Source organism: Suillus clintonianus (genome assembly GCF_016758775.1).
Source record: "Suillus clintonianus strain FC179 chromosome Unknown DEU56scaffold_2, whole genome shotgun sequence".
Lineage (NCBI taxonomy): Eukaryota > Fungi > Basidiomycota > Agaricomycetes > Boletales > Suillaceae > Suillus > Suillus clintonianus.
In genome coordinates, this window is record NW_024539226.1 from 303,473 (window position 1) to 324,811 (window position 21,339).

At 48.5% G+C, this 21,339-nt stretch overlaps 12 protein-coding genes across 12 annotated transcripts; 6 read left to right on the plus strand and 6 right to left on the minus strand.

Annotated features, from left to right (window-relative positions):
* Window positions 1–8: 8 nt before the first annotated feature.
* DEU56DRAFT_765734 (uncharacterized protein) lies at window positions 9–2,586 on the plus strand. The gene is made up of 10 exons (XM_041351036.1): window positions 9–135; window positions 203–317; window positions 370–479; window positions 526–941; window positions 990–1,095; window positions 1,150–1,291; window positions 1,346–1,550; window positions 1,600–1,728; window positions 1,785–1,873; window positions 1,930–2,586. The coding sequence occupies exons 1-10, from the start codon at window positions 37–39 to the stop codon at window positions 2,301–2,303; spliced, it is 1,785 nt and encodes a 594-aa protein (XP_041215115.1). The 5' UTR covers window positions 9–36; the 3' UTR covers window positions 2,304–2,586.
* On the plus strand, window positions 2,566–5,609 carry DEU56DRAFT_846167 (uncharacterized protein). The gene is made up of 2 exons (XM_041355133.1): window positions 2,566–3,833; window positions 3,882–5,609. The coding sequence occupies exons 1-2, from the start codon at window positions 2,822–2,824 to the stop codon at window positions 5,282–5,284; spliced, it is 2,415 nt and encodes an 804-aa protein (XP_041215116.1). The 5' UTR covers window positions 2,566–2,821; the 3' UTR covers window positions 5,285–5,609.
* DEU56DRAFT_765746 (histone-fold-containing protein) lies at window positions 5,610–6,522 on the minus strand. The gene is made up of 4 exons (XM_041351037.1): window positions 6,215–6,522; window positions 6,016–6,161; window positions 5,829–5,965; window positions 5,610–5,780 (listed from the first exon to the last, which is right to left on the minus strand). The coding sequence occupies exons 1-4, from the start codon at window positions 6,375–6,377 to the stop codon at window positions 5,684–5,686; spliced, it is 543 nt and encodes a 180-aa protein (XP_041215117.1). The 5' UTR covers window positions 6,378–6,522; the 3' UTR covers window positions 5,610–5,683.
* Window positions 6,523–6,562: 40 nt separating this feature from the next.
* On the plus strand, window positions 6,563–8,331 carry DEU56DRAFT_222166 (uncharacterized protein). The gene is made up of 7 exons (XM_041345136.1): window positions 6,563–6,643; window positions 6,700–6,821; window positions 6,873–7,072; window positions 7,126–7,401; window positions 7,456–7,586; window positions 7,635–7,851; window positions 7,904–8,331. The coding sequence occupies exons 1-7, from the start codon at window positions 6,588–6,590 to the stop codon at window positions 8,126–8,128; spliced, it is 1,227 nt and encodes a 408-aa protein (XP_041215118.1). The 5' UTR covers window positions 6,563–6,587; the 3' UTR covers window positions 8,129–8,331.
* On the minus strand, window positions 8,308–10,065 carry DEU56DRAFT_906315 (longevity assurance proteins LAG1 LAC1; the record flags this gene model as incomplete). Its single annotated transcript, XM_041356810.1, has 11 exons — window positions 8,308–8,398; window positions 8,452–8,589; window positions 8,639–8,704; window positions 8,752–8,828; window positions 8,881–8,959; window positions 9,010–9,172; window positions 9,222–9,276; window positions 9,327–9,676; window positions 9,726–9,856; window positions 9,911–9,955; window positions 10,001–10,065. 11 exons carry the CDS (start codon window positions 10,063–10,065, stop codon window positions 8,308–8,310), a joined length of 1,260 nt encoding a protein of 419 aa, XP_041215119.1.
* Window positions 10,066–10,176: 111 nt separating this feature from the next.
* Window positions 10,177–12,149, plus strand: DEU56DRAFT_222254 (ribonuclease H-like protein). Its single transcript, XM_041345138.1, has 6 exons — window positions 10,177–10,518; window positions 10,569–10,772; window positions 10,820–11,171; window positions 11,220–11,520; window positions 11,575–11,811; window positions 11,864–12,149. The coding sequence occupies exons 1-6, from the start codon at window positions 10,201–10,203 to the stop codon at window positions 12,000–12,002; spliced, it is 1,551 nt and encodes a 516-aa protein (XP_041215120.1). The 5' UTR covers window positions 10,177–10,200; the 3' UTR covers window positions 12,003–12,149.
* DEU56DRAFT_222210 (AP complex, mu/sigma subunit) lies at window positions 12,076–13,054 on the minus strand. The gene is made up of 7 exons (XM_041345137.1): window positions 12,984–13,054; window positions 12,804–12,929; window positions 12,619–12,749; window positions 12,543–12,559; window positions 12,459–12,486; window positions 12,342–12,407; window positions 12,076–12,279 (listed from the first exon to the last, which is right to left on the minus strand). The coding sequence occupies exons 1-7, from the start codon at window positions 13,015–13,017 to the stop codon at window positions 12,202–12,204; spliced, it is 480 nt and encodes a 159-aa protein (XP_041215121.1). The 5' UTR covers window positions 13,018–13,054; the 3' UTR covers window positions 12,076–12,201.
* On the minus strand, window positions 13,032–14,618 carry DEU56DRAFT_765767 (60Kd inner membrane protein-domain-containing protein). The gene is made up of 5 exons (XM_041351038.1): window positions 14,322–14,618; window positions 14,108–14,269; window positions 13,644–14,060; window positions 13,433–13,592; window positions 13,032–13,246 (listed from the first exon to the last, which is right to left on the minus strand). Exons 1-4 carry the CDS (start codon window positions 14,556–14,558, stop codon window positions 13,458–13,460), a joined length of 951 nt encoding a protein of 316 aa, XP_041215122.1. The 5' UTR covers window positions 14,559–14,618; the 3' UTR covers window positions 13,032–13,246; window positions 13,433–13,457.
* A 92-nt stretch (window positions 14,619–14,710) lies between these two features.
* Window positions 14,711–17,309, minus strand: DEU56DRAFT_765772 (DNA polymerase epsilon, subunit B). The gene is made up of 13 exons (XM_041351039.1): window positions 17,134–17,309; window positions 16,992–17,060; window positions 16,796–16,934; window positions 16,570–16,744; window positions 16,368–16,518; window positions 16,181–16,315; window positions 16,005–16,132; window positions 15,901–15,958; window positions 15,632–15,851; window positions 15,275–15,582; window positions 15,113–15,223; window positions 14,928–15,061; window positions 14,711–14,874 (listed from the first exon to the last, which is right to left on the minus strand). The coding sequence occupies exons 2-13, from the start codon at window positions 17,022–17,024 to the stop codon at window positions 14,847–14,849; spliced, it is 1,620 nt and encodes a 539-aa protein (XP_041215123.1). The 5' UTR covers window positions 17,025–17,060; window positions 17,134–17,309; the 3' UTR covers window positions 14,711–14,846.
* Window positions 17,310–17,412: 103 nt separating this feature from the next.
* DEU56DRAFT_723473 (uncharacterized protein) lies at window positions 17,413–18,919 on the plus strand (the record flags this gene model as incomplete). The annotated part of the gene is made up of 7 exons (XM_041347773.1): window positions 17,413–17,473; window positions 17,524–18,038; window positions 18,093–18,282; window positions 18,336–18,424; window positions 18,476–18,583; window positions 18,691–18,793; window positions 18,846–18,919. The coding sequence occupies 7 exons, from the start codon at window positions 17,413–17,415 to the stop codon at window positions 18,917–18,919; spliced, it is 1,140 nt and encodes a 379-aa protein (XP_041215124.1).
* DEU56DRAFT_222396 (pyrimidine 5-nucleotidase) lies at window positions 18,643–20,124 on the minus strand. The gene is made up of 7 exons (XM_041345140.1): window positions 20,028–20,124; window positions 19,890–19,979; window positions 19,726–19,836; window positions 19,533–19,675; window positions 19,364–19,480; window positions 18,834–19,312; window positions 18,643–18,778 (listed from the first exon to the last, which is right to left on the minus strand). The coding sequence occupies exons 1-6, from the start codon at window positions 20,050–20,052 to the stop codon at window positions 19,061–19,063; spliced, it is 738 nt and encodes a 245-aa protein (XP_041215125.1). The 5' UTR covers window positions 20,053–20,124; the 3' UTR covers window positions 18,643–18,778; window positions 18,834–19,060.
* Window positions 20,125–20,189: 65 nt separating this feature from the next.
* On the plus strand, window positions 20,190–21,268 carry DEU56DRAFT_222422 (ribosomal protein L6e-domain-containing protein). The gene is made up of 3 exons (XM_041345141.1): window positions 20,190–20,270; window positions 20,319–20,895; window positions 20,954–21,268. The coding sequence occupies exons 2-3, from the start codon at window positions 20,431–20,433 to the stop codon at window positions 21,203–21,205; spliced, it is 717 nt and encodes a 238-aa protein (XP_041215126.1). The 5' UTR covers window positions 20,190–20,270; window positions 20,319–20,430; the 3' UTR covers window positions 21,206–21,268.
* Window positions 21,269–21,339: the final 71 nt, after the last annotated feature.

Here is a 21,339-nt window from a genome sequence, read left to right on the forward strand (position 1 = left end):
CACGTGGGCGTTTGCTTCCTGTACGGTGACATTTTGATGGCACCACGACGTAAATGTGCTGTTTGTGGGTCGAAGCAATGGCACAAAGACTCTTCGAGCGGCCTTGTTGCCTGCAGCGAAGGTCATGTCATCCAGGTGCGTACAATTGGTTGTCATTTGGCACGAGTACTTCAGAAGTTAACACGTTCGGTTGCACCAACAGAACTACAGAAATGAACAAGGCGAAACACAGGATCTAGGTAATTACACCATGAGGAAGCGCACTCTAAAGGGGGGTCGCAAGAAGGGAGCAAGGCAGAGCAGAGCCGATCCTAAGCGTAAGTGATTCGAGACCCTCGTTAGCGCGAACTTTCAGCGAATCTAAATCAGTGTATCACGGCGAACGTGCACGGTTTCACTATTATCAATGTTTGCAGCTGGTCCTAAGGAAGCAGATCGCAGCATTGATTGCACTTTGGGATCTACCACCCGAGTTTGAGGTTGGCGTTCTCCGGTCATTGAAAAGCAGTCACTTCATTGACTTAGGCTGTGTGCAGAGATACATGGGCGTTGCATTTGAGTCTTTTACCACGACCACCCCCTGCGGAACCTTACCACCACATGCGAGAGCAGAAGGGTCATGACTCCGACGCCGGTGGTACAAAGCTATCGTTAGACAACCCCGAAGAGTCTAGATCTGACGACAACGACAATGATGGTGACGACCCTCAGTCGTGCTCTTCTAGCAGTGAAGAGGAAGACCCAGAACTGGCAGAGCTTCTACGCGAAAATTCCGAATTCAGTTCCTCTGAAGAGGAAAAGGACCGTGCTGCTCAAAAGCAAGGGGCCCAGCCGAGTTACCGATTCGTCGGTACATATGACCGTCCCGTCAACTGTATTGTTGTTCTGGTGGTCGCATGTTGGACCATGCGCTTACCTGTGATGTACAGAGATTTCATTGAGTAAGTCGTGGCTTGTATGCTTTTTATCTGGCAATTCACTACATTTAGCATCACTGAATCTTACGAACTCCCTTATTTGGATTCTCTTCGCCTCCTCCCATCCGATATGACTTGTCATCTGACGAAGCACGCTGTTCGCGCCCTCTCTCCTCGTGTAATTACGATCACCTTTTCCACGTAAGCGAACTGATCGCAAGAACGTTTACAGTTTCCCCCGAATACGCTTTACCTTCACCGCCTTGCCTCTCGCTTGGCAAAGCTCATGTATGCTAATTATGGTGTATTCACACCAGAGCTGAACGCGTCGCCCGTATTATGGCGAGTTGTGCAGCAATGTCTCGGCAGCACTCGTATGTTCCATGAAAGTCACAAAATATGTCTGTAATGAACGCTCGTATCTCCAGCTACCCTGTACAGGCTCGCAAAGAGGCTCGGTCATATCCTGTCTCTGCCGTTAACACTCCACCACAGCCTGTCATCCACGTTACATCGCGTTGCACCAGGTGATCCCGGAAGTCATCTCTATGACAATGTTCCGCCGGAGCTAGCTCTTGTGGCTACAGCAATTGTTGTATTGAAACTTGTGTATGGCCTCGACGGGAAACCGAGGTGATTGTTTCGCTTTCGTGAGACATGAAGCGGAGTTGACACAGGTTAGGCTCCCACGGGTTGTAGAGGATCCCGCGTCCGCCCTTCCAGATGCTCGTGGTTATCTGTCAGCAGTCAGGAGGATGAGTGAAGCGGATAACCGGCATAATGAAAGGCGATTTAGCTCCAGGGTTCCTATGTGAGGAAGTAGGCACCAAGTTTCAAGTCATAGGCTAACTACCTAGTGGGCGCCAGGTCAACCGGCGATATGGATCTTGCGACAGTAGACGAATTCCTCGACTTTTGCGAAAGGGTATTAGTGAAATCGCAAAGGGATGAAGCAGGTCAGGGATTTTCCTTCGCCGGAATGCGTAGTAGTTATTTATACGAAGCCGAACAGATCAACAAATCGTGGACAATTATTTCCCACTGCCAGCTGAAGATCGAAGTGCTAATTTGGAGGCGCTAGCCCCTCCCAGCATCGCCGAAGGACTCTCAGCGCCAAACATCAACGTAGGCGAGACAGATGTTCTACAACCTGGAGAATCATACACCATCTACCATTCTCGCGATGTCCTGGGAAACCTCCCAGAGGAGCAAGCGCTGATAATCACGCAATCAGCGAAGTGGGTTGGCGTCAGTGATGATTACTTGTGCGGTGTAGTTGAGCGGTTTGAGCGGCGACTTCGGCGGTGGCATTACAAGGAGCGAAGACGAGAGAAGGAAGAGCAAGAGTCAGAAGGAGACAGGCTGTTCGATGGAATGGAGGATTGAGGGCGGACGCTCAGGCTGGCCGATGGGCCGACACCAAAAATAGTGGGTATCACATACGTGATCAGGTCTGCTTTAACCTTGGATGCATCGTGGCACCAATGTCATTCCGTCATGCATCAGCAGGGGGTAATAACAATGATCAATACCTTGCTGCATGCAGGGTCGTTCACACGAAACTAGCGGAAACATCAGGCACCTGTGATCTTCGTGTGAGGAAGGTATATAAAGCCATGTGTCTACCGGTATCCGAATCCTTGAACCTCGAGCGTCCACGGAAGATCGCACGTTCTCAGTTTCACAAACCAGTGATTTCTCAAGTTCAACCTATAAGTAGCCGAGTAGACTCAGAACCGGTGAGAGACGCCGTAAAACGTGCTAATTCGGGTTCTTCCACCACCTGCTGCAGTTAGTACTGAACCATTGAATCAATCAATAGTCCAGTCCCATTTGTAATGCTCTAAACCGTTTAGCGGCGCCTTCTTTTGAACCTCACTCTTTACATTTCCAACCACGACAGCATGCGTCGCATAGCCTCTGTCTTCGTTGCGAGACGTGCCGACAAGCCTGACGCACCGTCGACTATGTCGTCTAACGACGTCGACCCTCTCCCACAAGAAGCGACGAAGCGGAAAGCTCGAATGTTCAATTCGCTTTCTCGAAAAGTGGTCACCCAATCGTTGCCACAGCTCTTCGCTAGCGGTTCTTCTTCCTCTGCATCCTCCGCCTCTGCAGACCTCCGCACTCCTGACGACGAAGAGCTACCACGCATACGCCAGAAAAGTAGCTGGAGATCGTGGTTAGGGGCAAAAAACGAAGGAGATGTGAAAGCAGCTTGGCTGCCGCCTTTCCCGACCTCAGGAATCGCATTACGTCCTCCACCGACACCGACTTCGAACGAGACGGATGATGCGTCATCTGAATCTGAAGATGAAACAGATCATCTTCAGGATCCTCCCATCCAGAATTTCACCCCATCTATTACCCAGGCACGAAATAGTATGCGAGTAATCATTCTCAACAGCTCTATTGACAGTGATCGTCCTTCTTGCCCTCCTCTTTTGGATATTCCCCACAACACACCGTTTCCTCGCTCCTGTCTCCGTGTGGGACATATCCATCGCCGAGACACTATGGAGTCCAAGATGCACAAAACAACACTCTTGCGCACGTTGGAGTCCCTTTCCCCCGCGGAAGAACGCAGTATAGCACCCCTTGGCAGACGGCCCGTGACTCTCTTGAAAGAAGCTCCGGTGAACATGGCCGATGTTGACACATGGCCTAAGGCACAGTTCTTAAGGAGAAATAGCGAAGGTCTCGGCAATTGGGCGGCTCGTCCTTGTTACGAAGACCGAGTTCTTGTCTGGACTCGCCAGGAACCCTCCGGTCAAATCGTCACCTCCGGTATATCTGGGTCACAGTTTGGTGTCGCGGCTCTCGAATTTTCAGAGCCGCTACAAATACTGGCAGGCTTGCTGGATGACTTCGATCCGTTTGCAGAACCTCAGCCTGAACCGTCACTACCTAACTCTGGTAAGTTTTAGTAAATTATAGTTTGTATTTAGTTCATCATTCTTTCAGGGACTGCCGCAGTCGCATTGCCATCGACGGAACAACTCTCTGCCTCCGTTGTCATCGCCGAATTTGAATTTTCGCCCCTCACGCTTGCAGTTGACTCACCAGCCGAGTCTAAAAAAGAAACTAGCAATCTCAAAGCAGAAGAGCCTAACCCCGCACCCGTTGTCAAACGAGGTGTCAGGTTTGCGGAAGATGGAAAGGACGACCAAATTCCCCTGGGCTATGTTCTACGTATCAAGAAAAAACGCGAGGAGAAAGCGAGGTTTCTTCGCGAAGAGCGTGAGAAGCGAGAATTGGAAGAGGGACGGCGCGCGCGGGAAGACAAGCGCATGCGTGAGGAACAACGCCGGTTGTGGGAAGCAGAGAAGAGAGAGCAAGAACAGGAGCGCAAGGCTCGGGAAGTCCAGAAAAAGAAACTAGAGGAAGAAAGACGACAGCAAAATTACGCCTCGGAGTTGCAGGCTTCACGAGCCCGCCGTGACGCCTCTAGAGCTGGACATATCTCCTCCTCATCCTCCCTGGTTCGGGACATAGAACGTGACAGATCTGCATCCCGAGACGCTCACCCGGCTGGGTTATCGTCCCCCCGCCAACGGACGCTAGATCTCATGGTATCTCCTGCGAATCTCTCGCCTTACGATGGTTCTCCTGCTAGCTCGATGCCAGCTACCCCAGGGAGCCAGCGTAGCTTCTCAAGGCCTCCGTCCGTCTACTCAACTCACACCACATCATCAGATGATGCACGAGCTCGGGATGGTCGACGCATTAGCAAACGAACCTCTGCTGCGTTTGATCCTTCAAAACAATACCCGTTGCCGTCACTGAATCCTCGCGCGTCACTTCTGCCATACAATCCTTGGGCCAACGTGCCGGTTCCGCCTTTTGTCATTCCACCAGTTCCGCCGCTTCCCGTCGCTCCCATGATGGCCATGCCATTCTATTCCTTGGACCCCTTACTTCCCCCTTCCCCTCCTTTCATGATGAACCAGTTTGGCATGATGAATCAGTTTGGAATGCAACCATACTCGGCCAACTCTTCTCAGGGTCAAGTTTCCTCGTCTTCACGACACAACAGCGTTTCAAATCACAGCGCAGAGGGTGTACGTCACACATCTCGCCCTGCTCCTAATTCTGCCGGACACTTTCCCAACCACCAGCGGCGTGCCAGCGATGAAGCACGCGTGCACTCGAGTAATAGTAATGCCGCAGCTGATCGGAAGTACGGAAGCCAAACAGACCTGCGGGACAAAAGATCTTCTCAAGCTGTACATTCTTCCCGCAGCAGTGGTCTTCATCGTTCCCATCAACCCCCTACTTTGGTCCACTCCCACACCACACCTGGAAGGCCAGTTCCGACGTCCCAAACCCGCTCGACACCAAGTCGGCGTCAAAGTGTATACCCATAGTATGTGCAAGAACTTTTGATCACGGACTCTTAATTCTGCGTCAGGACCCTATCTTTGGTGCTCACGCTCATTTTACTACTGCATTCACCCCCATCTTATACATCGGAAATCACACATCACAGTTCTATTGTTCAGGTTCAATCGTACCCTTATGCCCACCTTACGAGCATATCGTATCATTATTAATCGTCCTAGCATTCATTCTGACATTGGTGTTACTCTGGCATATGTTGTTGATATGCTCCCAACTTCATGATTTCACTCGTTATCTAATTTCATGTACAATGCACATCGTTCTCAGCTGTAGGAAATGCTTGCCATTATAATAAGTGCGATACATAAACTTAGATGCCTTCGTAGTTATAAACAAATAATTCCGTAAAGATCCACAATCAACCCCTACCCCAAACCACCCCATGGCCCTCTTATTCTCCGGGCAAGCTGAATGTCACGCTGCATAATTGTTACGCGTTTGGCGTGTATTGCGCACAAGTTGCTGTACCACTGTTAGGATAGACGCAAGAGACACAAGAGTGAGACGTACGCATCCTCGAATAGGTGAACCAGGAACGCCTCAGTAGCTTCCTGTAGAGCCATGATTGCTGAGCTCTGCCACCTTAGCCCAGCTTCCCCCCTCTCATAGTTCGTGTCCGTCATCATATCCATCGCGATTTCACGCACCTGGAGCTCCCATTCAGCACACCAAGGCTGAAACATGACAGAGTACATACCACACGCGAGAAAGGAAGCCTGCGCAATAGCAAGTCTGTGCTCCGCTGATATTTTCGGATTTCGCGTAGTGCAATAGTACCAGGGCGATAACGACGTTTCTTTCGCGACTGTCCCTGTTCATCTTCCGCGTCTGCTTCCCGCTGGGCTGTGAGGGTGCGAGGTTAAGACGCGTATGGACGCGACTGGACGCGTACGTGCCTTTTCCTTTGCCACCCCTTACAGAAGCGGGGGTAGGTCTCTCCCTACCAGTGCTCTTACGCGCTGTTGGGTGTTTGGGCCGCTTGGAGGGCCCTGGTTCATCTGAACTATCCTCTTGTGTGGCACCGGTAGGTCTCTTGCGTTTCTGTACGGTTTGTGCCATTTCAGTTCACCAGCAGCGCACAATGAGTAGGATGAGAAAGAACAGGCTTTGGTTTACGATGGGATGTATGGGCAGGAGGAGCGAACGCGAATAAATGACCGGTCGTCGGGCTTTGGCAAACTTGAACATACTTTCCGTTTATGGCAATCAATCAACAAAGATACAAACGAGATCTAAGCGCGCAAGTACTTTACGTTGTCTTTGTCCACAATGGTTTCACCAGTCATCACAGGATATTATCGTTATACTGATATTTTCTTTGAATGGTACGGCAGATCTGGTGGATATCAACTTGCTGACGAAAAAGCCGTGAATTACACAGGCATCAAGCATTACCAGAGGCAGATCGGAGTCCCTTGAGGGCATCGTTAGCACAGGATGCGTTCATTCATCCAGATCACCCCCTCCACAAAGAAGGCGTCGATGGAGCCGAGCTCTTCTTGGGTAACTGAAATCGCTGCGTCGCGCAGCATCCCATGTCTTATCTGCATCTAGGAACACTCCAGAGCTTTGAGACCCGATTGCTCTTTTCCTCAGCCCAGGTCGAATATTTGAGATACTGGCTGCACGCCATGGGTCTTACCCAAAACCTCATATCTCTTCCTTACTCCGATTGCCTTCTAACCGAATCCAGCCTCCGCCACGTCTCCCCCATCACATTCAAGACCAAAGACGAGCTCAAGGGTGCTCTCAAGGTATGTTGCATCAGGCACCTCAGCGCGTTGTTTCTGACTGCACGAATCTCCAGCAAATAGAAAAGAACAACAAGCGTCTGAAGGGAGCAGACCCGATGCTCAAAACGCGTCGTGAGATTTTTGAACGCGTCCGCACGTTGTGGGCAGATAAAGTCGGTGTCTGGTGTGCTCTGGACTTCGAAGCATGGGACAGGGACCACACCATGCTCACTGAGTTTGGATGGAGCTTTGTCCGGTGGATCGATGGCCAGCAAGTCGAAGAGCAAGGACATCTCATCGTAAAGGAATACCGCCACTACACCAATACATTCGTCCAGAACAATCGCGAGGTAGGAAAGTCGAGATGGTGCTGCCTGTGACTGATCCTAGCGTAAATGATCTAGCACTTTTCATTCGGGGACAGCGAACTCGTCAATCGATCTGCTTTCAGGACCCGCATCCAGAATCTAATCGCTGACCTGCAAAAGGATGGCCCACTTTTCCTGATCTTCCACGATAACAATCAGGACATCAAGTGAGAGAATAACTCCCATCCATGAGTGACCACTAACACCTTTGGCAGATACCTCAAATCTCCCGCCGTCAACGCAGACCTGCCGAACCTCAACTTCTTGCTTCCTGATGGAAAGCCCGATAGCGGCGTCTTCGTATTAGATACGTCCGACCTCTTCGCCGCGCTGGAAGGCGAAGGAGGGCACAACAGACGATCTCTGGAGCGTGTATGCAGGCACTTGCAAGTCCCCACTTCATTCCTGCATAACGCAGGTAATGATGCGCATGTACGTTCGCATCTGTTTAACTCAACGCAAGGCTGACTAACAATATCTTCAGTACACTTTGCTCGCCATAAAGGAAATGGCTTCCAACGGCCCACTGGACATGCAAAGGGAGAAGAGATGGCCCAACCGAACGGGCAACACTTCGTATCCCACTGCTCCTCAGACCGGGGCTGGAGTGAAGGTCAAATTCCAACCCTGGGAGGAAGATAGCGATTATTCAGACATGGAAGGTGTTGGACCTGTTATCGACAAAACCAAGGAGCTGGTTGTAGAATGAAAATCGGGCCGCGTGATGAAATTAAAGTGTAGCTGACGGCATCATGATTGTACTGTCTTGAAAGACATCTTTGTTCGTTGTATCCGTAATAGTATTCAAATGACATTATAGCAATGTGTGCTGTCCTGGAGACTCGCACAGATGAGGCATCTAAGATGTCGTTAGTAGTAAATCTCCAGCTAGTCCTCTTTGTCGTCCTCTTTGTCGTCATCGTCATCGTCATCCTCGTCGTCAGATCGGACATCCGTAACTTCGACATCCCTCAATGATCTGTGAGTGGATAAAGATAAGCAACGGAAAGACATAAAGACCGGGAGTATCACCTTATCACGATGCGCCAGATAAGATAGTACCAGAAAATATTGAGCATCTGGAGGAGAGAGATGGGAAAGACCATCTGGTATTTCATCCACCATGTGAGCCATGCGCCAGTTTTAGGGGCCCAGACACGATTACTCTCGCTATAGAAAATGAATCAAATCAATAATCCACCAGGTAAAAAACACATACTCGATAAGATCGAACTCGAACCATACAGACCAGAGGATGACGAGGTTCAACCAATGCCGGAAATAGCTAAGAGAATTTAAATGACTGAAAATGAACGCGTAAAAAGGACTCACGTCCACGCGACGAGGAAAACTGCAAGGGAGGCGACTTTGAGTCTGTGCCATCCCATGTAGTTGAGCAGCTTGGAGAACTGTCGATACCAGAGGTTAGACAGTGGAAAACGCGTCAATCTGAAAACGAACAGCCAGGAAAGCGTCTGGTATATCCATACTCATATAGATAGCATTTCCGATAAATGTCAAATTAATGAGATATCCCCATCTGTTGGCAATTAGACAGTGATTAAGACATTGCAATACTTCGGAACATACCCAACTAGCCATAGGGTAACGAAGTGATGCATGATAAGCTCGTTGTAGTCCTTGCGTGGTTTCTCAAGGCGTAGTAGCAGCACGATGAGCTGCTGACACCAGTAAGACGCATGCATAAGGAAGTAACGTTTGAGTTCAGGCTTCATCTGCCAATGAGGGTATCCTGGAATAAGGGGGTCAGATAAGAACATGTGCGGAGGAAAGTCGGGTACCGATCCAAAAGTATTCGGTGCGATACCACCATGTGGGAAGTTGACCCATGACGCGCTTGGGACGAGTTGAGAAAATGAATGGTGGAAGATGATTAATGAACTTACGTAGCCCCAAGCACCCATGACGGCAAAGTAAACAAGAGCATAGCCTTGTTCACCGAACCTGTCGAGTTTTGCTCGCTTCTTTATGCCGAAGTAGCGAGCGATGGGATGACAAATGATGATGGTAACGAATTGGCGGACGAAGGAGTAGAAAACAATGTGAAATGCAAGAAAAGCCAGATCAAGGTAGCCTTTAGCATAGCGTGGGTCGTCGGGAGAGGAATCGGCAATTGGGTAGGATATAAAGAGAAGAGGGGCGATTGGGTTGGGAAGATCTGGAGCAACGTATGGAGCCAATAATTCCCAATTGATGTACAGTAAGACAGGTATCATAAGCATCTTGAAGGACGAGACTGTAAAGATGGTTCATTTTGGAAAGTTAAAGGAGAAGGAGGAAGCAACCTGGATTTACAACCCATCTGGCGCTCAGGAGATCTGCGACCAGACCTGTTTTCGGTTTCATGGCGAAGAAACTACGGTTCGCTGCGGAGACGGGGGAGTTACAAGACTCTGGTGTATTGGACCCCACAGGTCTGCCGTGTAACAATTTGAGTGAGATAGTCGGGTTAAAATTTTTGAAGACTCACGTTTGGACCATGAAAGGCCCTGTTAGATGATGACCTTTGTCAGTCCTGAACCAAGGTTAGAATGATAGGATGTGAGAAAGAGAAACATACTCTATACGACGGAGAGATGTAGCGCGAGGACGTCTTTTGAGGAGTTTCTCGCCGCGCGGGGACATGGCTCTAAATATGAGACCGGGGTGTTGACACTTAAAATACACACACAAAGAGAATCATCAACCATCAAGTCTGAAATGAAACCAAGCTCTTGATTATGTCATCCCCAAGAAGAAAGTATCTTACCCTGAACTAGTATGTTCTCATCTTCAAGTCTTTTTCAATCTTTGTCATGTCCAGAGATAAATTATTGTAATCGTCCAAAATGCGTGTTCTCACACAACCTAGATATCTTACCTTCTCAACATGTCCTCAACATCCCGGTGCAACCCATCCCACAGAAAACAGCCACCGCCGCCGCCGCCGTACCACGCCCAGTACCCTCAAAGCGACCGTTTCATAACATCGCACAAGGATCCTCTTCCAGTACCAATGGCACTCCTCCCCCCACACAACGACTCAGAGTCGGTACTATGCAGAAGTCAGTGGCCGTTCCCGCCGCATCCCACACTAGTGTACGCAATACAACCCGATTATTTCAATATCTATTGATCTCGTTATATAGACCGGCGTACCAATCATTAGAATTAACCCCGCACAATCTCAAGTCGCCATCCCAGTCCGACAAGCAATGCTAAAGACAGTCTACGACCACTTTCTCGTCCTTTACGACACTATACTCCCCTTAAACCCGACCCTCGCTTCTGAGCATGCCCTTCGTCAAGAGGAACAAGTCTACACAAAGTCCACTAAGTTGACATATCGCAACGTGCGCACTGTCCGTTGCCAATTCGCACATTTTAAACTATCATTTAGGCTGTCATAAATTCAATAGCAGCTTTGAAGCGACGTCCAATACCGACGTCTATATCACATCCTTCTGTAGGAACTGAAGAAGATTTGGCAGCTCGCGCAGAGTCCAGGAAAAAATTGGATGACCTCCGGGTAACTCGACACATTCTCAAATCACTTGTCATGTCCCTAGAGGACTTGCAGACATGGGGATTTATTACCGAAGTGCCCGAAGGGCTCGGAGGAGACCAACCGACTGCTGAAGGCAAAATCATTCAATGCGAACGATGCACCCAGCCATACATGGTTAACAACAATCCTGTATCAGAAGAATGTCATTTTCACTGGGGAAGGCTGTTCACACACAAAGTCAACGGTAATCAATTCTCATAGCGCAGCAGACATCCTTTGACATTCTTTGAAGGAGAGCGTATGCGTTCCTATTCTTGTTGCTCTAAGCCAGCGGAGGAAAGCGGATGTACCAGAGGCCACCACGTTTTCTATGAGTCTAAAGCAGAAGATTTGCACTCACGCCATGCATTCTCCTTTACTCGTCCACCAGTCGCTGATATAGAGATGGATACAGCCTTAGACGTCGTTGCTTTAGACTGCGAGATGGTTTACACAACTGGAGGTATGCGCGTCGCCCGTGTTTCGGTAGTCGATGGTTCCGGGAAACAAGTTTTTGATCAACTAGTAAGAATGGACGATGGAGTTGAAGTCATGTCAGTCCTCTGTCTCCGTGCTGGCAATCGTGAACCTGACCGTCTTTCTCACAGAGACTATAATACGCGATTCTCAGGCATTACCCAGGAAGAGCACGCACAGGCTGCGCTTTCATTGTCATCTATACGCGAATCCCTTGACGTGTTCATTAACCGCGATACAATTGTCATCGGACACGCCCTTCACAACGATCTCAATACACTTCGGATCGTTCATCATCAGTGCGTTGATACGGCTATCATCTTCCCTCATCGCCAAGGTCCCCCATATCGACGTTCTTTGAGGGATCTGTACGTCGTTCCTAATTTGACTCCATGTCACCTATTTACGAAATTGTATCAGGGCCAAAGAACACCTTGGTCTCACAATCCAGGCTGGTGGCGGAACAAGCGGTCATTCTTCAGTGGAGGACTCTGTAGCAACACTTGATCTTGTGAGGTGGTATGTCCTGAACAAGCTCAAACCGGCTGCGAAGACGTAGATACTGCCACTACCACTACTACTACTGGGTATCACCCCACGCATACCTCTCAGGTATGAGATATCCGCTATCCAGACACCACTGCCATGCCTTTGAGTGCGACGATTGAATCCTAATCGGCTCGGGGTAGTGTGTTCAGCGGATCAACGGGCCTTGAAATGCTATAGATACAGCCAGCATCACATGAAAGAAAATAAGTCTAACCGCGTGCAGCTCCCAAACGACCTATGATGTCCTCGGAGGACTCTTGCTCTTCGACGCCATCTGACTGTGTGACCTGCATTGTGCATTCGTTCAATTCGTACCAAAGTTTACTGCGCACAACAATGGAGAACTAACCACGCGCAGCACTGACTTCTTGGAGGATTCTTGCATTTCTCCTGCGATTATGAGCTCGTCTAGGATCTATCAAGTGATATGAGAAGACCGCCTGATCAATAGAAGTTAACAACCCACCGCATATGCTTTCTGGAAATTGAAGATGCTGATACAAAACGGTGAATAAGAGGTCTCGATCGCTACGACACTTTCTAAACGTACAGGTCCAGCTCACATACCTAGACGATACCCATTCAATAAATACATCATTCCAGAACAGAGCGAATAAAAAACGCACATTTCCAAAGTACCGATCCAAAACCTCGACATAACGGTGAATAATCTCCAGCGTGATGAGTTCGTTATCCCCTGAGGCAATCCCACAAACGAAGAACAATGATGCGTATCGGCGGTATACGACCTTGGTGTCTGCATCATCATTGTAAACTCCCTCGCTTTCCGATACACAGCGAAGAAACTCGCCCTTGTACTCCAGGAAGTTGCACATTCGCGTGCGCCGAGCCAGGACGAGCTGAGTGACGTCCTTTACGATCTTCGCTTTCACCTTGGGCGGCATGGTTGAGAACCATTTCGCAAGGCGTACTTTGCCTGGTTATCTGACAAGTTAATAACACTTTGGTGGTTCGGAGGAAGGGGACCGGCCTTGTCGTGATACTAGCAGGATGTAGTTGATCATGAATGAAGGTGCTTCCTTGTGGCTGTGCTAATATTCGAGGTCTTAGATGGTCTGGTGCAATAATACAGGTAAATTATTCCACAAGTATTCCATGCCCTAGTGCTGCAGCGCTGATTTCTAATGGTATTCTCTAAGTGAGATGATAAATGACTCTCGCATCTCGACCGCAGCCGATATAAGCCCATGAGCCACCTCAACCCGTCATCCAGACCCTGAGTACGCTCCGGACCTACAAAGGCAGATTTCATCAGTTTCCTGAGTGAATGGAGGAGAAAATCGAGGGAGGTCATATTAGATCAAGAAAAATTCATAGGATCCACCGGCCACTTCCAAGGAAGTGGCTATATGGTGGTCCCTCGAACCACGTTTATAGTCATTCCGCCCAACTTTGATGGGTTGAAATAGTCCAACTCACCGATATCTACCCAGGTAACAAGTCATCATTGCTTGGCTGCCAGGGTCTTTTTAGAGGGCACGGAAGCTAGCTTCCGCTTTCTCCGCAGCTCCCAATAATCCATGATCCATGTCTGCACCAACCCAAAAGTGGCTGATGTGACCCAGTAGAGAACAACGCCCTGAATGATATAGTTCAGCTACCATGCAAAAAAGGCTAAAGGCATGCTTACTCCTGGTACCATGGTCGCGACAACAATACGACCAACAGAGATCAATCTCAACGCAGACTTGATAATCTTCTGAGGCTCGATCACAGTCTCCCCTCGTGCAACGCGATCTTCTTTCCACTTCTGAACTTTTTCCTGACGCTCGCGTTGCTCCTCGGTAATGAACCAGCGTGAACTTTCGACGTTGGCTAGAGTGACGAGACCTAGTGCAATTGGCAAGGTGGCTGTAGGGTCTGCATGCGCCAGCGTGGAAAGCGTCAAGAACGACTCGGAGTCAAACGGAGTAGGTGTTTGTGATAACCGGTTGAGCACTATTGAAAACCCCATGAACAGCGGGAGTTGTGTGATAAGAGGTATCGCCATCGTCATTCCAGGACTACAGCTGTACTCTGAGAAAAGCTGTTTTCGACGCGTGGTTAACTGCGAAGAGGGTTAGCCTGCAACGAGAGGAATTTGTGATGACTCACGAGTTGCTTGACGCGTTTGCCATGGGCTGCTTGGATTTGTTCCTTCGTACCGCGAACACCAGCTTTCTGCATTTCTGCGAAAACCAATTTTGATACACCAGGTTTTAAGGAGTTGATTATGGGCATGACCTCTTCCTCCGCACGCCGCTGTCTCTGCTTTGCCTGAGAGGAGACGGTTATTTGATGACATACGGGCTCAACAAGGAAGAAATACCCATATTGAAAATGGCACGGTCCAGATGAGACGCGAAACGACCGTGCAGATGATGATGGTCGTGGAATACGGAGGGAAGGACGGTGGTAGAGGTAGAGCAGTGGCTAGATCCAGAAACCCATTTGTAAATGTCTCGATGCTAACGAGCGTTCGTCTTTGGAAGCTACGAGGTTGAACTGTCCCACATGGTCGGCGAAGTACGTTGACTGCTCGTCGTGCAGAGCAGTGAGCGAGCATGAACGAGCATGAACGAAGTCAAAGCGAAACAGCTGGCGATGGCAACTTGAAAGGTATGCCGCAATAACAATGGTCAATAGGAACGAATTCAGAATTTTCACTTGCGCTCCCTTATGTCACTTTGCGCTAGGTCCTATACTCAATCTTCCAGTAGCGTCTAAAACTAAAGAATGATGCGGCCTATTCTAATCATATCACACCTCACAGTAAGTCCTCTGGCGTGCCGATTGCATTGGGCAGGTCTTAATATAAATTAACATTCTTGCTACCTCCACCGCCAATTTCGAGTTAGTCTTCCTGCTCAACGTCGAGTACACTGACGCAAGTAATATCAGACGTGATCTTAGACAAGCCAGTCAGATCACTTACCCCTCTTCAGAGCTTCTCTCGGCAGGGCAATATGTCGAAAAAGAAAAAGAATTGCCAACAAAACCTCCAGGATTGAATACGTGACATCCTGAATATGTCAACTTGTACTTCTCGTACTTGTCAGCCAGAATCACCTAAGAGGGCGTTATATATTAGGTGGTATCACAAACGAGACAATTGCTTACAGCGGTCGGAAGAGGGTATAGTCGGAGTGCATGGTCGAAGTCTGGTAATACAGGTTGAATATGCGTGGTGAGCGGGGTAAGGTGGCTTTGGTCCAGTATCGACTGGACCAACTGAGCCCGAGGTCAGTGATGCTAGCGCGCGAATGCAAATTTTGTACGTACATATCGTCTCAAATCTTCACCAGTGACATTTGGCTTTATGCCAATCGTGTTCCTCAACATTCGTGCCATGGTATCCTCCCTGAATATCACAACTTCCTGACCAAAAAACTTCAAGCGGCAAGGATTGCTAGTGAAGTGAACTTTTGGAATCTTGCTGCGGAGATGAGACGTGAAGGTAGTTAGGATTGGTCTGCGAGGAAGGGCACTACTGCCCGTGATATCCAGAGGCCCTGGAACAAAGACAAAATGCGTTTCTCGAGAAATTTGAGGGTATGATGCTATCAAGTCGGCTAAAGAATCAAAATTTTCTTGGATTGAATGAGTATTGGGTACCGTCATGAATCTACCTCCACGAACCTTGGTAACGTTGGATGTCTCTGCCACCCCCCTGCGTTATTGATTTGCTCGTGAAGTTACCGCACATGACAATGACCTTTGGTATAAAGCTGTTCTCGATGCAATTGTCGAACATCTTCTGAAGTCCAACGAGGGTTTGAGGGTGGTCTAGCCATACATCTGAAAGGAAGAAAAAATATAGGTCGGCAAGCTCTTCACGAATTCGACGGGTGAACTGTGACTGCAGCATGGTTAGCCTCAATCAACACCGAGAAGTCAGGATAACTCACATCTTCGAGTAGGGAAGTTGAACCTTGCCCCAAGAAGTCGATGTGACCATATATCGACCTATTCTCGGTGAGCAAGCACGATGGCACAAATCAGAAGAGCATACCTGGCAGTTTCCCGATCCTCGCATGGAGGCTGTCCCATAGCCACAACCTCTAGTATACCATCTTCATTGTATTCACCTTCCACAAGGGCGAAGCAGCCCTCCGTATATAATCCTTCGCCTGGTTCATCCTAACGAAGTCATAAGGAAAACATCATCTCGAAGTCGCAGGGCTTTACCATTTTGGACAAATCAAGCTCGACGCTTCCGTCCGAGTCCTCCACACACAACTTCCCTTCTTTGTTGTGTGCAAGCATTCCCAGGAGTAAGAAGCGTTCGCCGGCTCTACCAAGCAGCTGCTTTGTTGATTTAAGCTGATCGACCCATGGGTCAGCGTTAATCCCACGATATCAGACTGGTGAGTACCGTGACAAGATGCTCTCGGTCCCGAGATGGAAGAGTGGAGGGTGAAAAGTGTTCATTCCGTAGGATGCTCTGCTTGATTATGTGTAGTCGGTTGCGTACGGCCGCTATTCGCGAGTCTGCACTACCCGCGACAGTGAGAGGGCTAGAAGATCTTATTTAAAATGAGATCCAAAGTTGAAAGAAAGCTATAATACGAACACACTTCTCGAATGTCCCTCTTTCCTGAGACCAATGCCATGATGGCATTTCAAATGCGTCCACAAAGTAGAGATGGCTATCTGGGTCTAGTAGTTCTTCTGCTTCCCCTGGATTACCTTGGTCCTGCAACGCGTCATAGACTCTCCGCAAGATATCTAGTGAAACTTTCATCGCAGCATCTTTTCAAGGGTTAGCATTACTAAACACGACTAATTTAACAAACGCGTCACCATCTTGTTTGTTATACTCCCTTGCAATGGTCTCAATTGAGAACTCCACATCGTTGTCCGTTATATCATGTCTTTCAAGGATCTCTTCCAGAAATTGCAGAGCATCTGGACCTAGCGAATGGCTGTATTTGCGAAAGACCTTTCGTTGCGAATGTCATCAGTTGCGAGTTTCAATTGTTATATTATGAGTTTGAACCTTGATTATTATGAGTTGTCGACCGTCAGCCATTCCTGCTCGTGTTCGACAAGAAAAAGAGGACGACGACTTCAAATTCAAGAGTGCCGACGCGACGAAAGATCAAAGACGCGTTCTGAACATCACGGGACTTGCTACTCACGCCAAATTTAAAAGACCTCTGCTGGCGCTTGCGCGGGTGTCTAGCTAGGCCTGGAGAATGTTGTTTGTCTAAAAGGCCAGATACGTTCGTGATAAAACCTGGCACTTAAGCAGAGCCGCAGATATTATGACGGAATTTTGGAAGAGGAAATCAGAAGGATGAGCTTTGTAGTCACGTGGTAGATGAGCCTCTTGCAAGTGACTCCAATTTAGGTATGCGACCGGTTTCTGCTCTCAGACTTAGGCAACGTTACTAGCGTGTCTGCGGTGAGCCTCAAATATGTTCGCGACGTTAGATCTCGACATTAGACCTGGATCTGGGATTGGGATGTTTGAGCTAGGTGTGTTCGCAAAGGGCTCTCGGAATAAGTGCGAGACTCATGTCGTACAGGTACTTCCCTTTGGGCAGTCATCGACATGTTGCGCGGACTTCAACATCTATTTCCTCAGGTCGAGGTCAAGTTTGATCCAGACAACTCAGCAACGACACCCATCATTCTCCATCTTCGTCCTCATCTGGACCTATTGTTTTCAGGATACCACCAACGCCTCCATACCATCTGCGTAAGGAAACTCAGGGAGCCCCATCCCCCGGCGGTGCTTCGCTACAAAGATACAGTCATATCGTCATCTGCAGAGCCTTTGGTTAGAGTACATGTTAGCCGTACCTTCGGTCCAACATACCCAGGAGATGAGCTAAAGTACCCTGGCATATGGTTCAGCTTCGATGACGACGGTGTCAATGAAGGATACAAAGGAGGCATCACACATCTAGAGCAAAGAACACAGGAAGTAAAGCGCATATTCGTCAGGCAAAAAAGTGTAGATGGAGAGGAGCGCGATGCTTTGGAAGATCCAGTACCATGTCCAATCATGCACGGTGACATTTCCAGCGCTGTTATCAAGGTCGTCTCTGCTTCTACGTCCTGTGTCATCAAACTAACACCTCAAACAAATCAGATACATGACGGCGTGCACTTCAAATTCTTCTCTTCTACCTTGCTTCTCCAGGTTCGTATCGGAAAAACTACAGCGCAAGACCTGACAATTGATCTCGGACCTCCTTCTCGAGTTCATCACAAGGAGGACGAACGAATGACCATTCACTCGCCCAACCAACAAGCATCTGAAGATGATGGTAGCACGGACTGTAAATTAATCTGAACTCTTCAAGAAAATTCCCGCTCAGCGTTAATGCTCTAGATTTCTATAACTACTTCCATCACGGCGTGGACTTCCTAATCTCTGGCCAGACTCATGTTGTGCGAAAGATTATCATACATTCGAATATGGTACGACACACATTGCATATTTGTGATTTTTTTTTTGGTAAATCCGTATAGCCTGGCTCCCCACTTTTTCAGCGGTATAAACGATGTCCCTGGAAGTTAGAGGGAAAACCCGAAGACGACGAAGACGGTGATTTACCTCACTTTCACTTTCATATTCGTGTTCATCTGAACATAATTCAGATTCACCTCCCTGCAAAGAATTTTATAACAAGGTTACTGATTCTCAGTTTTGCTATCCTTAATTATTTGCTGATCGAAAAGTTTAGTTCGAAGATATCAGTCACTTCCTCAGTCCCCGAGAGCCGCCCTCCATGTTACTAGACCGCACAGATGAATATGACAACATCACACTGCCTAGCTCGACAACCCGTCAGTCGTCAGTGCTTTCAAGTGTAGCTGTCAACCTAACTGTTTTCCACAGGCTTGTATGGTTACGACGGTGTAATTTTGGAGGTGAACGAAGCATCACAAGTTGTGACCGTGATGTTGTTTTAAGTTTCAATATCGACCCTGTACTAAGGTATAAGTTATCTAACTGGATTCGTGTATTTTTTTATACGCGGGGACACTGGCTACTCACATTCATTCATCTATCCATACAACATAGTACATTGAGTTGTTTCGTGCAGAAGTTTATTATATAAAGATCTCAGGCCAAACAGTCCTTAGTTCTTCCAAATCGCTGATCTCCACGATGGCATCAGGGTCACTAGTGTCGGTATCTCGAGCAAGTTTCTTCAGCTTTCCGCCATCCATAATTTCCAAGCCGACCTCGTGAAAGTGTACACAATGACCCCAGCCAAGTTCTTTAGCACTTGTGACATTGAGCCGACTGTCATCGATGAAGTAACATTTGGATGGATCTGAAATATTCGCTTGTTTCATGGCCTGCATAGGGCTGAGCCGACATCCATGGCTAAACAAGTATACACTACTCACATTGTGATAATATTCCGGTTCCGGTTTGCAAGTAAAGCCGATTTGCTGGTAATCACAGTAAACAAGGCCCTCGATCTGGTCTTCTACATCTAATATCTTGAGCACTCGTCGTGCGTGCTGAAGGGTCATTCTGCGTCAAATATACACAAGAACGCGGATCGGTGCTTACGTGCTTGTATGCATTCGTCAAAGCCCATACACGCACCTTGGTTCTGTCCAAATCTTGAAAGAGCTTTCGTAGTTTTGGGTCTGGTTTAATAAGATCATCGAGAGGAAGTGTTCCATCGCATTTACGATCAAAGTCCATGGGATCTGGAGCCGGATATCTCTTCAGTAGCTGGTGGTCGCGTCTCAGATCCTACCTATGTCGTGATGACGTGTCAGACCGCGAAGTGCAAGTCCGTACTGAGTGAAGTACGTGTGATGCATCTCGGAGGCCTTGTCATCGTCCAACCCAAGAGTGACGAAGTAGGCTGCTCTTCCCATGTCGATCATTCAGAATATTTCAAGGAATTTACTGACGAACCATGGATGCGCTGACCCATGGCTTGGGAGATCTTGGTGCTGGCAGAATATAGTGTGTTGTCAATGTCAAACCAAACGACTGGTCTATGATCTTTGGCACGAGTCAGAGTGCGTGATACAATGCAGGGAGAAAATCAACCTTCTTCAGGCATATCCGGAGACATCGTCGATGGGGGTATGAAGATTATGGTATGAATGAACCAGATTAATGATATAGAAATCGTACAGCGTCCTCTATAAAGGGCAAGACTTACGAAGAGATCCGGACTGCTACGCATTTAGAATTTGATTCTCACGCTGTGAACTCCGATACCACTCCTTGTGTACTCGTAATATTGATAGACGGACGCCTCAACAGACAGTATCCTCAAGATTGACACCTGTGAGCACGAATTTTTACATTTTTTGACCTCGGGGTGGTTTATGGAAGGTCTTTGGACATACATATCCCACTGATCATCGATATTGGTGGAGATCGGAGTTGGATGGCAATCCTGCCCTGTGGATGACTCTTGGGCAGTAACTGACTGAATTCGTTCTAGATGGCCCGTAGCAGACAACTTGCACCCGGCGTTGGGCGCTTCTCGCGCTCACAGGCTGCTTCACGCCGCGGTCTTTACAAGGGTCTCAAAAAATCCGATAAGCCCGCACCCGCAGACGCTCCCGCCTTCAAGGAAGTTACAGTGGGCGGCGACAAAAACAGCGGCACGCGTCTTGTTCCCACTTCCAAAGCACCCCGATTCTACCCTGCAGAAGATGTGCGTCAACCAAAGAAGAGCCGAAAGTCGCCAAAGCCCGCCAAACTTCGTTCCACCATTGTCCCTGGTACCGTCTTAATTTTGCTTGCCGGTCGTTTCAGAGGGAAGAGGGTGGTGTTCTTGAAGCAGCTCGATAGCGGGTTGTTGTTGGTGACGGGACCTTACAAGATCAACGGCGTACCCCTTCGACGGGTCAACCAGGCATATGTCATTGCAACATCCACCAAGGTTGATCTCGGTGACTCCAAGGTGCGTGGATGGTGTCAGAGCAAGTCTGAATTATTGTCAAACTTTGGACACGTGTCAGGTCGATGCCAAGATCAACGACGCTTACTTTGCAAAGCCTGCAACTAAGGGCTCATCCTCTGCAGAGGCTGAGTTCTTCGAGGAGGGCAAGCCGAAGGCAAAGGAGGCATTCCCAGAAGCCAAGTCCGCCGACCAGAAGGAGGTTGACAAGGCTGTCATTGCTGCCGTGCAGAAACAGGAGAACCTTGCAAAATACCTCAAGGCCACCTTCGGCCTGTCGAAGGGCCAGTTCCCTCATCAGATGGTGTTCTAGGGGTGGAGGACGCTGTTTCGAGGATCATGGAGCTGGGCCATAGGTTGACGACATCAGATATATGATATGCCATACTGCAACATTTCCATTATACTTTTCATCGCTTTCTTTATGCACGTAGGCCTTCATGAATC

What these genes read in the sequence shown, in the direction of transcription:
- DEU56DRAFT_222166 (XM_041345136.1), top strand. Translation starts at nt 6,588, where the DNA reads ATGGTTTCACCAGTCATCACAGGATATTATCGTTATACTGATATTTTC. An exon ending in ACTGATATTTTCTTTGAATG is followed by an intron (nt 6,644 to 6,699) that starts GTACGGCAGATC and finishes TGAATTACACAG; the next exon opens with GCATCAAGCATTACCAGAGG. An exon ending in ACGCAGGTAATGATGCGCAT is followed by an intron (nt 7,852 to 7,903) that starts GTACGTTCGCAT and finishes CAATATCTTCAG; the next exon opens with TACACTTTGCTCGCCATAAA.
- DEU56DRAFT_222396 (XM_041345140.1), bottom strand. Translation starts at nt 20,052, where the DNA reads ATGTCTCCGGATATGCCTGAAGAAG. An exon ending in GACACGTCATCACGACATAG is followed by an intron (nt 19,676 to 19,725) that starts GTAGGATCTGAG and finishes ATCCGGCTCCAG; the next exon opens with ATCCCATGGACTTTGATCGT. An exon ending in AACCGGAATATTATCACAAT is followed by an intron (nt 19,313 to 19,363) that starts GTGAGTAGTGTA and finishes AGCCCTATGCAG; the next exon opens with GCCATGAAACAAGCGAATAT.
- DEU56DRAFT_765772 (XM_041351039.1), bottom strand. Translation starts at nt 17,024, where the DNA reads ATGGCTGACGGTCGACAACTCATAATAATCAAG. An exon ending in GGAGTATAACAAACAAGATG is followed by an intron (nt 16,745 to 16,795) that starts GTGACGCGTTTG and finishes ACCCTTGAAAAG; the next exon opens with ATGCTGCGATGAAAGTTTCA. An exon ending in AGACATCCAACGTTACCAAG is followed by an intron (nt 15,583 to 15,631) that starts GTTCGTGGAGGT and finishes ATTCAATCCAAG; the next exon opens with AAAATTTTGATTCTTTAGCC.
- DEU56DRAFT_765767 (XM_041351038.1), bottom strand. Translation starts at nt 14,558, where the DNA reads ATGCTCGCTCACTGCTCTGCACGACGAGCAGTCAACGTACTTCGCCGA. An exon ending in CCGTGCCATTTTCAATATGG is followed by an intron (nt 14,270 to 14,321) that starts GTATTTCTTCCT and finishes GTCTCCTCTCAG; the next exon opens with GCAAAGCAGAGACAGCGGCG. An exon ending in TCGCGACCATGGTACCAGGA is followed by an intron (nt 13,593 to 13,643) that starts GTAAGCATGCCT and finishes TATATCATTCAG; the next exon opens with GGCGTTGTTCTCTACTGGGT.
- DEU56DRAFT_222254 (XM_041345138.1), top strand. Translation starts at nt 10,201, where the DNA reads ATGTTCTCATCTTCAAGTCTTTTTCAATCTTTGTCATGTCCAGAGATA. An exon ending in CTAAGTTGACATATCGCAAC is followed by an intron (nt 10,773 to 10,819) that starts GTGCGCACTGTC and finishes ACTATCATTTAG; the next exon opens with GCTGTCATAAATTCAATAGC. An exon ending in GACGATGGAGTTGAAGTCAT is followed by an intron (nt 11,521 to 11,574) that starts GTCAGTCCTCTG and finishes TCTTTCTCACAG; the next exon opens with AGACTATAATACGCGATTCT.
- DEU56DRAFT_846167 (XM_041355133.1), top strand. Translation starts at nt 2,822, where the DNA reads ATGCGTCGCATAGCCTCTGTCTTCGTTGCGAGACGTGCCGACAAGCCT. An exon ending in ACCGTCACTACCTAACTCTG is followed by an intron (nt 3,834 to 3,881) that starts GTAAGTTTTAGT and finishes TCATTCTTTCAG; the next exon opens with GGACTGCCGCAGTCGCATTG.
- DEU56DRAFT_222422 (XM_041345141.1), top strand. Translation starts at nt 20,431, where the DNA reads ATGGCCCGTAGCAGACAACTTGCACCCGGCGTTGGGCGCTTCTCGCGC. An exon ending in TTGATCTCGGTGACTCCAAG is followed by an intron (nt 20,896 to 20,953) that starts GTGCGTGGATGG and finishes GACACGTGTCAG; the next exon opens with GTCGATGCCAAGATCAACGA.
- DEU56DRAFT_765746 (XM_041351037.1), bottom strand. Translation starts at nt 6,377, where the DNA reads ATGGCACAAACCGTACAGAAACGCAAGAGACCTACCGGTGCCACACAA. An exon ending in AAGGGGTGGCAAAGGAAAAG is followed by an intron (nt 6,162 to 6,214) that starts GCACGTACGCGT and finishes GCACCCTCACAG; the next exon opens with CCCAGCGGGAAGCAGACGCG. An exon ending in GTTCACCTATTCGAGGATGC is followed by an intron (nt 5,781 to 5,828) that starts GTACGTCTCACT and finishes ACAGTGGTACAG; the next exon opens with CAACTTGTGCGCAATACACG.
- DEU56DRAFT_222210 (XM_041345137.1), bottom strand. Translation starts at nt 13,017, where the DNA reads ATGATCAACTACATCCTGCTAGTATCACGACAAG. An exon ending in CAACTTCCTGGAGTACAAGG is followed by an intron (nt 12,750 to 12,803) that starts GCGAGTTTCTTC and finishes ATGATGATGCAG; the next exon opens with ACACCAAGGTCGTATACCGC. An exon ending in AGAAGTCAGTGCTGCGCGTG is followed by an intron (nt 12,280 to 12,341) that starts GTTAGTTCTCCA and finishes TGCACAATGCAG; the next exon opens with GTCACACAGTCAGATGGCGT.
- DEU56DRAFT_765734 (XM_041351036.1), top strand. Translation starts at nt 37, where the DNA reads ATGGCACCACGACGTAAATGTGCTGTTTGTGGGTCGAAGCAATGGCAC. An exon ending in GAGCAGAGCCGATCCTAAGC is followed by an intron (nt 318 to 369) that starts GTAAGTGATTCG and finishes AATCTAAATCAG; the next exon opens with TGTATCACGGCGAACGTGCA. An exon ending in ATCGCAAAGGGATGAAGCAG is followed by an intron (nt 1,874 to 1,929) that starts GTCAGGGATTTT and finishes GAAGCCGAACAG; the next exon opens with ATCAACAAATCGTGGACAAT.